The 11,333-nt window shown below is 36.5% G+C and overlaps 2 protein-coding genes across 2 annotated transcripts; both read right to left on the bottom strand.

The window, feature by feature from the left end:
• Window positions 1-238: 238 nt before the first annotated feature.
• On the bottom strand, window positions 239-4,861 carry LOC135151771 (uncharacterized). Its single transcript, XM_064090982.1, has 13 exons — window positions 4,534-4,861; window positions 4,222-4,284; window positions 3,440-4,129; window positions 3,182-3,349; window positions 2,974-3,102; window positions 2,778-2,876; window positions 2,374-2,562; window positions 1,644-2,176; window positions 1,384-1,561; window positions 1,158-1,304; window positions 898-1,035; window positions 611-808; window positions 239-537 (listed from the first exon to the last, which is right to left on the bottom strand). Exons 1-13 carry the CDS (start codon window positions 4,765-4,767, stop codon window positions 400-402), a joined length of 2,904 nt encoding a protein of 967 aa, XP_063947052.1. The 5' UTR covers window positions 4,768-4,861; the 3' UTR covers window positions 239-399.
• Window positions 4,862-7,430: 2,569 nt separating this feature from the next.
• LOC135151676 (uncharacterized) lies at window positions 7,431-8,908 on the bottom strand. Its single transcript, XM_064090726.1, has 2 exons — window positions 8,085-8,908; window positions 7,431-8,001 (listed from the first exon to the last, which is right to left on the bottom strand). The coding sequence occupies exons 1-2, from the start codon at window positions 8,775-8,777 to the stop codon at window positions 7,924-7,926; spliced, it is 771 nt and encodes a 256-aa protein (XP_063946796.1). The 5' UTR covers window positions 8,778-8,908; the 3' UTR covers window positions 7,431-7,923.
• Window positions 8,909-11,333: the final 2,425 nt, after the last annotated feature.

Genomic DNA, 11,333 nt, shown 5'->3' with positions numbered 1-11,333 from the left:
TCTCCTCATTTTCTCGTTTCCATGATTTATCCAAGCCAAAAAATCACTTCCGCCCTAGGTAAGATCCTTAGTACCTTCCCTTTCTAACAGTTAAACAATTCAGAAATTACAGAATCTGAAAGTACAGAACACAAAGTACAGAACACATTTAACTTGTTCTGCACCTGAAACTAAATGTTCTGCGCATGCATAACAGAATTTTCTACACGACACAGGAGAAAACTTCCAACTACCCAACCAGTTTAGAATTCATAGCTAGCAAAATATATGTTCTGAACATACATAGTTCTAATAGATTAAGATCAAATACGAATCGTTTCACCAACCAACACACTAACAAATTCAATTAATTCAAACATAAAATACGCAACTTAAGTCTGCTAAATTCCTATTACAAAATCACTTTTGCATTAATTTCCCTCGCATGTAAGTTGCCACGCTCTCCACAACATTCTTCCTTTTTTCATTCTCCACCCACGACAATAGCTGATGACAATATATCACTCGAAGCTTGTTCAACAACAGCTTCTGATTCTCCTGTACACAGAACAAGCCATATTACCATACATGTATAGAAAAAGCTTATCAAGATCATAGGAAAGTAGTCTACCCGCTCACGACGCAATCCGGACTTCCACTTGAATATGTTACCCATATAAGTTTCTAAATGTCTCATCACGAAAACGCCGCAATCAATATTGTTGTCCATGCTCTGCCATTCCATAGACACAACTTCTGGCTGTAACCTAACCAATTGTGAATACTTTGGAATATTGTAGCACTCGAGGAAATGGCAAAAACATTCATGCTGTCAACATTAAAAAGAAAATCATTTTTTGAAGTAAGTACAGATCTATATCGAGCAAACGTGACTGACAATTTTGAAAATCACCCTACCAGACGCCATGGCAAATCACCATAAGTATCACTGAAACTCAAAGTTTGGACTCTGTTATCCAACACTTCCCAACGAGGTGTATGTATGTTGTAGCATATAATGTAATGATGTGCAGCATTATACACCGGGAACAACAACTGCAAGCATATAAAACTTCAAACTTAGTACCATGCCTTAGTTCCACCAAATGCTTTCATTTGAATTCAAGTTGTGTTTGTCATTACAGAAATTTGAGATTTTTAATGGTTTGTAAGCTCACCAACTCAAAATCTGTGATATCGTACTGCTTGTTATGGATTTCATTAACCATCTGCCATACAACCTCCATATTATCGTCGAAAGCCATTTGACGGTTAAGTTTAGCATTCGAATCATTTTCTCCTATTTCCATTTGCATAGGACCGTACTATAGCAGACAATAAAAATGCTTTATTAGACAATGATTTGTGAATATTTATTCCCAGGAGATAGTTTAGAATACGTACTGTAGTCTCGGTGGTCAAGAAAAGTCTCAAAGGTGATGTGTCTGCTCTGAGGATCTCGTTTTCATTTAATATGCAAGTCCAGCTATCAATCACTATTGTTTCCACCATCTTGTTCTCCCCTAGCGAACGCATATGAGCTTTTGTGCAACCCCTGCCTTTCCACTGGAACAAATAGTCACTACATAATGATATAAAGCACATTAATTCCCATGTTCTGCAGAAGTAAAAAAAATCAGAACTATGTTAGTCAGTTATTTTACCCTTTGTCACGTTTGTTCGAAAAGAGCCAATCCCAAATGTTTCTTGCTTCCACTGTTATGTTGTAGCCACTGATATCCACTATTCTGCTCACATATGGAGATCTACAAATGGCACTTGGAAATTTTCCACGCTTGGGTCTTGCATTATCAAGCTCTGCCCTATCGGCTTTGGTTGTCTTCCCTTTGTCTTCACCTTTCTTGTCAACCTTTTTATTCATCCTCACATCAAGTTCAGAACCTAAATTTTGAGGCTCCATTTGAGTCAGACCTAGGGAGTAGCTGGGGATGCAGCGCTCATCTTCGTCCTCAAGACGTGTTTTGGTTTTTTTCCCGGAGCATTGTGCAGAATACAAACTCTTTGTAATTGGACTTGAATCTTCAAATATCTTGAAATACAACGCATATTTTCGCTTCAACTCCTCCAATTTCCCATTGTTTGGATATAGAGCAAATGCATCAATAAAATTGGTCATACACTTTTTGAATATCACATCAAATTCCTCCATGTTCTTCTCAAATCCATCCATATATGGCTGCAATAAAAATTGTCTCATATTTAATACATGAAACTTAGCTTTTCAAGGCAACACAACATTTATAAATGTACCGTATAACTAGTTTAATATGTACTAATTCATAACATTAATTTAATAACACACAAATAATATTCCTCAGTGCTACTTGACACCTACTGATTTTACAAAGATTATCCACTAGTTGCTCAACTTACCTCCTCTGCAAAATGCTTGTCTATCTCATCGTCCACACGTTTCTGTGTGCTCTGCTCCTGTCCTTCCTTATTATTCTCATATGTCATAGTATACATGCTTTTGTCCATCACTGTTGCTTCTATTTCCTCTTCATTCAACACACCCATCGTGCTATCCCTATTGTTGTCATGCATTAATCCTAATTCAGCCTGCATTAGTGCAGTATACGTTCAAACACACATTTATGGAGTACAAAAACAAAATTCACAATTCTACTATTACACTAGAGACCATAACAAGTACTGGACAAAATACACATGTATTTGACACCCTAAACATCATACTTATCTGTTTGAAAAGCTGAAAATTTTATCTTCATTTATTTATTTATTTGGTACAAATCTAAGATGTTTGTTATTAATACCTTTTCATGCTCTCCCATATCCTGACCACCTTGTGCGGTCTCTTGTATTTCTGCTGTTACCCCATACTCGTAATCAACGGAGTCCTCAATTATCTCGTCCTGCAATATTTATAATATGACAGCGCACAACCAATTAAAAAAGAATACAGAAGACAAAGTTATTAATACTTCGAATTAGATAGTGACATAAACTCACATCCAATGGGGCAAGAGTCTCCATATTACTTTCAGCGATGTTCTGCGTAGACCCGTATGTACTAGTCTGTTTCGTAGTGACCTCATTTTCTTGTCGGGTCTTAGCTTGTGATGGCACGTCCTCCGCTTCCTGTTGAGACACATAGACATATTAGTGTAGTAGCATACAATTAGGCTTCATACAACTATACAACGCAGCTAGGAATTACCTCAATAGTTCCCGAAATATCGATGATGACACCCTTTCCAAAGCTGTTTGTTTTCGCCTCGTGAGCTTGTCTTTCACGTAGTAGCAGGTCTGACCACGCCTTGAAGGTGGGAAATGTGAGATGTGCGTACGTCGTTCCCTCGTTCTTCACCGCACTCACATACAAATACTGCAGAACATGCAAGTAAAGTATTTAAGTTCAACCGCGTATTTACATGATAAATAACATATTATGGGTGACATTAAAAGATTTACTTACAATAAGAAAAGGAAGTGGCCCACTGAATTTCCTCTTTTTCAGCTCTGCCCAATATGCATGTGTTGTCCTCAATTTTGCAATTAATAATTGACACCAATTATAGTCCTTGCATCGATCAATATCCCCGCTGAATCGAAGGATTTTACGTGTCAGATTACTGTTCTGGTTTGCCTCGAAGAAGAAATTGTACATCAAAATCAAAAAATTCCATTTGAAATTGTTGTCAGCCCGTCGACTGCGTAGGATCTCGCGTTTCACCATGGAGGGTGTTATTTGTGTGCTTTCATATTGATCATCCCAACTATCATCAATACGTTCTGCTCCAATTAATTGGATCTCCTCAGATCCATTCGGTAGGCCTAGAACATTATGAACGACCATCTCATTAATCTTAACTCTCCCGGCTGATAGGTTAAGTGAGCAGTCCTGGCTATCAAATGCATCCACTATATTATAACTAAGTCTGTGCACATAACAGAGCATCTGAAATTCTAACATCCATCCGAAACCTGTTGCCTTAACCCATTTTTTCTGCGCTGCTGATAAGTTTAATAGCACAGCGTTCATAATCGCTGGCGTAAACTTTTTCTCTAAATATCCCTCGTATGATCTGACCTTTTTACCCTTAACTGTGCTCCTGACAACATCCCTCGTATTGTTCCTCTCACCTTCTTTTTTTGACTTGTTACCCTGATATCAAATCATTGTTATTCATTTTAAGCCAGCCAATCAAAACATTCATACGAGATAACGTATAAATAATGCACTACAATAAAAATTACCTTTGAAAAATTCCCCCCCCTAGGTCCTTCGTTACCTTCAACACCCTGATCTTCTTCACTAACCTGCAATATAGTTTTTAATGTTACTGGTATGATAGATATTAACGCAGAACTAAGGTACACAACAACTTAATTTTACGATATATCACAAAACATTTAAAAAAAATGCCTCCCAGATTTTTTTTATAGTATGTTCATAACATTCCATTAGCGTTGCTAATTTTTCTACAATTTACCAGCATACGGCACACAAACTCAAATGTGCGAAATCACAATCTCCACACAGAACTCAAGCTAATAAGATACCAATACCTTTTCTGTTCTGGCCTTCTTTCGTTGCCCCTCATTTGATTTTGTTTTTTGTTGAGGTGTTGTGTTTAGCCCCGCACACTCAATTTTTTCCTGTGATGCTCCATGCCGCTCACTAATTTTCTTCATCACAGCTCTCTCATTCTCGATCAATCTCTTTAGAGGGGTGACACGATCATCAACATTTTGTGAAACCGGAACATTAGTGTTAGGTTCAGCCCCTGGAACCCTACGCATATTGTCCAGTATTGGAGAATTATCTTTCTCACCAAGGTCTATAGAAGCATGCCTTTTCTTCAATTGATTGATACTAAGTCTTGGACTTCGACGTTGTCCTGCACCGACAATGTGCCCACCAATAAAAAAATATAAGAATAGTACAAAGCGTTAAAATCACAATTTACACATAGGTGATTCCATAATTTCTAAGCTTCAGGAATATAAAATAAAGTCTATCACATTCACATATACATACACATCGTACTGTACATACAGTGCAGAACACTAGGCACATAACTAATTCTGACTACTTCAGGACATTAAGATTTGCTAGTCCACCACAAAATCACACCAGTGCACATCAAAATCATGATCAATTTTGTTCCTAAAGCCATTGACGAATTTAATTTCGAGTTTTGCTTATTAGTTCAGGTCATATTGAAATCTATCACAGTACAGAACATTTTTCTTTTGCCGAAATCAAAGTACAGAACATTAGTAACAAACATTGTTAAGCAAATCAATTAACTCGGCCACAAAACCATTTGCGAGCTTAATTTCGATTCTCGAAAATAATACTGAACTCAATAACAGTGCATAATTATATACATCCACACAGCTAATCACAAGGGGATTTAACAATGCAGAACATAATGTTGTGTCCGACCGGCATCTACCCCCAAAAGAAAAACACACAGAACACAATAACAACACATGAGGAACCCTAATTTGCATATACACATAGCATAACATCGATTTAGACGAAATAACAGAGCATATGTTGAAGCACATCAGAGTCCACAAACCTGAAGACATTCCGCCCGCTCTGAAGCTCCTCTTCATTCTCGATGTCTTCATCCCGTAGCACTCGTGTTTTTATCTTAGAGATTGGTATGCTGATTTCGTGGGATATTGTTCTGCGCGACAAAAGGGGTTTTTTGAGTGGAGTGAAGTGCGGGATTTTGATTTGGGGATACTTCACACACGTTAACGGGGTTAACGAGTTGTTTTTAAAAAATATTCTGTATATCCTCAAAATTTGTTAGCCACAGGATCTGATATCCATCCGATGGTTATAAAATTGGTCTCTAAAGACTCCAATTAAATTGGACTCCACTGAATTTGACCCTAACAATTAAATAGCAAAAATAAGTATAGTCCTTGAAATTGTCACTTAAGATATATAGTATTCTAATTTAATAATAATTAACATATTTACTATAAATCTAAATAAATATATTTAAAAGATTACATGGAAACGATATTATCATCATGCACTTGGAGGATCTTTAGGCTAGCCTGTCAAGTCATGCGCTACTTTAATGATCAACAGTACTAATTAAAATACCTTTCCCAACCTCCTCAACCAAGTTACTAAAATCACTACCAGATGTTTTATTCAACCGTTCATACTAGATATATATTTCATAAGAACTTTTTATCATATTTCTCGCGTAACTATTCACCGTATTTCCCACTTCCATTCGATTGTAAGAATGTATTCACCGTATTTCCCACTTCCATTCGAATGTAAAAATGTTTGTAAGTATCCGCAAATAGGTATTGCAAACTTGGTCACTAATTATTATTTCACAAAAATAATAATAAGAAGTCGAAACAGAGGTCGAAAATGGCAACTGAAAACTAGAAGTTGCAGCTTACAGTTTTCAGTTGAACTAGTTGCAATTGCAGTCGCAAGACTCGCAAAAGTTGCAACTTCCCATTATTATTTGGAATTTTTGCAACCTCATTTGCAACTTTTGCAACCTCATTTGCAACTGAAATGACTGCGCCCCCAAGGTTGCAAAAGTTGCAAACCGTATTTTTGAAAACAAAATTTTATGAAAAAATATTTTTAAAAATAATTCTGAAAGGTAGTATTTTTGAAAACAATAAAAGAAAAGGTAGGTAGTTTTGTAGATTTCCAAAAAAAAATAGTAGTTGGTTAGTTTTTTGATCTTTTAATAAAATGACTAACCTAACGTTTTTTTAAGGGAAAATGAATTTTTTTGTCACTCAACTATTACCCTTTTTAGAAACCTACCACTGAACAAATTTTTTTTAGATTATAATCATTAACGTTATGTTCATTTTTGATTTTAAACATTCCGTTAATTTTGACCAAAAAATGTTAAATTTGACTGTCCAGGTGGATAACCTGATGACATGGCATAATCCTGCCAAATTTGACAACCAGCAAAAACCAAAACAATTAAGCAGGACAACACCTTCGGCACCCTGCATTCATTCAAAAACGGTTTCCTTGTTAAAAAAACTCACTCTAGTTAAATCCACTCAAGCCAAAACCCGCCATATAAAAATTAAAATTCTTGCTGAAACCTTCAGATACAAAACCAAGTAATACCCCTAAAACAAATCACCCCCACTTGTCCACTTGTCCTGAATTAATTTCTGCTTTAAAAAATACTTCTGGAAATGGTTCTAAACACCATGCAAGCAAAAAAAACTCTTGCCCAACATAATTAATTATAAAGAAAAATAAACCCAACATAATAATACAAAACGAAAACTAAACATTGTGAATCTCCAGTCACATACGGAAAAAACAAACTAAAAACCCTCACCTCCAAACACTTCTATCTGCATCATTTGGAAAAAGAACAAACCAACCAAATGAACATAAACCACCAAATCAACCATGCAATACTATCCTTTCTGAATACACAAACAAAAACACAAAGTCCGCATAACATTCTGACTCATTTAAAAAATAGTCAAGTAAGTTCACTTGATAGATTCAAACATAATTCACTAGATAGATTCAAAACATAATAGAAAACAGATTGCAAATGCACTTCAAACTCTAATTTCTCAATTCACTTCTCCACCCTTTCTCAATGGAGCTTAGTGGGCTGACTTGAACTCTCTGTTGGTACCCCTTCTGCAGATTGAGTAGTAGTGCTTGGTCGTGACTCTGTCAATCTTATAGTGGACCTTGATGAAGATAAGTAGGTGTGCCCATCATCTCCGATTAAAACTCCAACACCAGCTGGCCCTTTTCTTGTCTGAACTTGAGTGTTTGAGGCCTTTGGAGGTCTACCTCTTTTCTTTTTTTTAGCTGTTTCGGTACCCATTTCTTGAGTTAAAGGAGCCTCAGGACCCTCATTGTTATGCTCTGGAGTCTGCTGACTTGTATTTTCTGTTGTAGTCTGTTCAGTTGTAGCCTTTGGTGGTCTGCCTCTTTTTTTTTGCTTGTGCAATCCATGTTGAAGTCTGAGCAGCTGCAGTAGTCTATGAAAGTATAAAATATATGTCAAGTACCAGAATGAAATTGAAAATATGACAAAATTTAAGTTTGATAAAAAACATCATACCTGTAGTCCTTTCTTCCTGACATTTTGTTTGCTTCTTATTGAATGTGCCCTTGCGGCCACAGCCTGTGCTTTTTTGGCTTCATCTGCTTTTCTATGACTCTCTACAACCTCAGCCTCACTGGTCTTGCAGGTGGCTTTATTGTGTCCAATCATTAGACATCTACTACATTTCATTACAATTCCTTTTTTTGACAGTTTACAACCACTACCTACCTCATCAGTCTCCCTTCTCCTATGTTTTTTTGGCCTTCCAGGCATTCTCCTGTCTTTAGGAGGTAGCAATTTCACTTGATTTGCTACTGGCCATTCTTTACTTCCTTTCATAGGGCACAACAAATTCGTATAGGACTTGAGATATGTTGCCTTCTTGAAGCATTCATCAATAAAACTCTCTGGTGCAGCATTGATGCTTAAGATGGCTTGACAACCATGAATACATGGTATTCCAGTTAATTGCCATTTTCTACAACTACAAAGCTTATTTTTCATGTCTACTTCAAACTGATTTCTATCCAAGTCCTTTACTTCACACTTGTCTCCCCCATCCCAAGTAGAAATACATTTTTTTGACCCCTCAATGTTATAATTAAGCTTTTTAAGGATCCTAGGACATAAATCACTATCTATTTTAGCCAGGTAATCTCTCTTCACATGAATTCTCTCCATACATTGCACCCTAATATGATCAAGCATACTAATAATAGGTTTGTACCTAGCTTCTAATATCCAAGAGTTAAAGCATTCAGAAAGGTTGTTATCCACAGCATCATAATGGGTCCAAGTCTTAAAATAAGCTCTACTCCAATATTTTGGATTGGTTTCTAAAAGATCATCATAAGCAAAAGGGAAAATCGACCTTATCTCATCCATGCAACTGTTGAAGTCTGAGATAGTGGAAGCCTTTGCTGCTCTCCAGAATGCGCTCTTTAAAGCATTACCAGGATGGTTTTTTTTCCAGTTTGCATGAATATGCCTTGCACAGCACCTGTGCTCTGCTTCTGGTAAGTATTCATCAATTGCATTCTTTAAGCCCAGTTGTATATAATGAAAAAATTGAGTAACATAATATATATGTTAGACATAATATAATGTATAATATTGAGAAATTGAACTATACCTTTTGCTGATCTGTAATGAATGTATAAGAATATCCGTCTCCAAGATTTAAATCATCTTTCAACAACTTGATAAACCAAACCCAAGAATCAGTGCACTCTACCTCAACAACTGACCACGCTATTGGAAACATCTGGTTATTCCCATCTCTTCCAATAGCTGTCAACAGCTCTCCTTTAACATATCCTTTCAAGAAACATCCATCTAAGCCTATCACTTTCCTACAGCCATTTAAAAAACCCTTTTTCAGTGCATCAAAACAAATGTATAACCTCTGAAATGTAGGATTTTCACACTCTTCAGTTGCTTGTCCTTTGATAAACACAGAGCTTCCAGGATTAGTTCTTAAGATTTCAGCGCCATAATCCCATAATCTTCCATAATGCTCATTCAATATTGTTTCCAGTTCAGCCATGGCAGCCTTTTTAGCCCACCAACACTGGTTCAGTGTACATTTTATCTTAAACTTGGCATTTGTAGCTGCTGAAAACTCCTTTAATTTCCATCTAGGATTGCTTCTGATTATATTACCGAACTTTTTAGCCAACCAATCAGCCTTTACCATCCTCTGTTTACTTACAATGATGCAATTATGTTCTCTCTTGTACGTTTTTACTTGATAAGCCTCATCATTCTGCATTCTGCTAGCCCAAAGTTCCCATTTACAACCATCTCTACACTTAGCTTGTAACCTTTTAAAATCACTTTTCTTAATGTAAACTCTTCTTTGTTTAGCAACACCGTAATTTCTGATTGCATCTCTCAATTGCTCCCTTGAAGTAAATATTAAACCCGGCTCAAATTCAATATGTTCCATAGCTGTGTTTGGGTTGAAGGTATGATGAATGGGCTTCTGTTTCTTTTTGTTTCTGTTTCTCCTCAATTTACTCACATCAAAGTCCTCATGATCACTTGAATCTGATGACTCAATACTAGTCACCTCAAACGAATCACTGCCATCCTTCTCCTCTGCCAATTTTTCAACTATATCACATCCAAGATTCTGATTTTCAGCATGATGAGGAAATGAACAGTTTAACCTTTCTACCTCATGCTGCCACACAGGTTTGTCTCCCAATGCTTCATGTCTCATTTTGGTCCATGTATCATTCATATTCTCAGTACCATTTTCATCCCCATCGAAAGACTCATCCCCATCGAAAGATCGTTCTACAGTTACATTAAGCCTTCCATTACTAACATCCATGTCAGTTAGATTACCGTCTCTCAACGGATCAATTAACCCTTCCTTCAACATTCTTTTCTTCTCCCTTATTTCTTCGAGCTCTTCATCTGTATCACTCTCTTCTTCACTCTGATCACTCTCACTGTACTCTTCTTCCTCATAATCAGGATCCTCTATTTCAATATCATCATCTATAAAATTCATTTCATCCATAATGTTTGTTCCCTTCTCTTCGGCACAATGGTCCACATATATTTCTATCATACAAGCAGTCTTACCATCCTCCCTAATTTCATTTAGACACTCATCATTCCAAATTAACTTATAATCATCTCTACTACGACCTGATTGTTTCTTATAGTACAGCTTCAACCCATCACCATAACCAGCTTCTCGTAAATATTCAAGACAAGAACTAATTGTAAGTACAGTCAAATTAACATCATAAAGGGTATCGACTGTACCTCCTTTGTAGTAATATATTCCTTGTTTAGTTTGAAATTCGCCTCCATGATATATCTCCACTCTCAGGCCATTCATTATGGGTCTGTTTGGCCAAGAGGAGCAGAAGCTACTTCTGGCTTCTGCTTCTCTTGACCCGTTTGTGTAAAAAAGTAGAAGCACTTTTAAGAAGCCAAGAATGTTAGCTTCTCTCTCACAGCTTCTGCTTCTTTTCCAAACACTTTATTAACTTATTTACTTCTCACTTCTACTCCACTTCTTTACTATAAGCAAGAAGTCACTTATTTTAAGCTAACCCAAACGGCCCCTATATCTACAAACATGACACAATAAGTAATCGATACTAAATAAAAGATAAAGTAATCGACGATTAAAAATATAAAATAATAAGGTTTACCTTGTTATCCAGCAGTGGATGAATCTTAGTGATCGTTGTTTTTTGTCTCAGGGTGAAAAGGGTTTTGGGATTAAAGCATCTGGGAGTT

The sequence above is a fragment of the Daucus carota genome, chromosome 3 (assembly GCF_001625215.2).
Source record: "Daucus carota subsp. sativus chromosome 3, DH1 v3.0, whole genome shotgun sequence".
Lineage (NCBI taxonomy): Eukaryota > Viridiplantae > Streptophyta > Magnoliopsida > Apiales > Apiaceae > Daucus > Daucus carota.
This window is presented reverse-complemented; position numbering and strand designations above follow the sequence as displayed.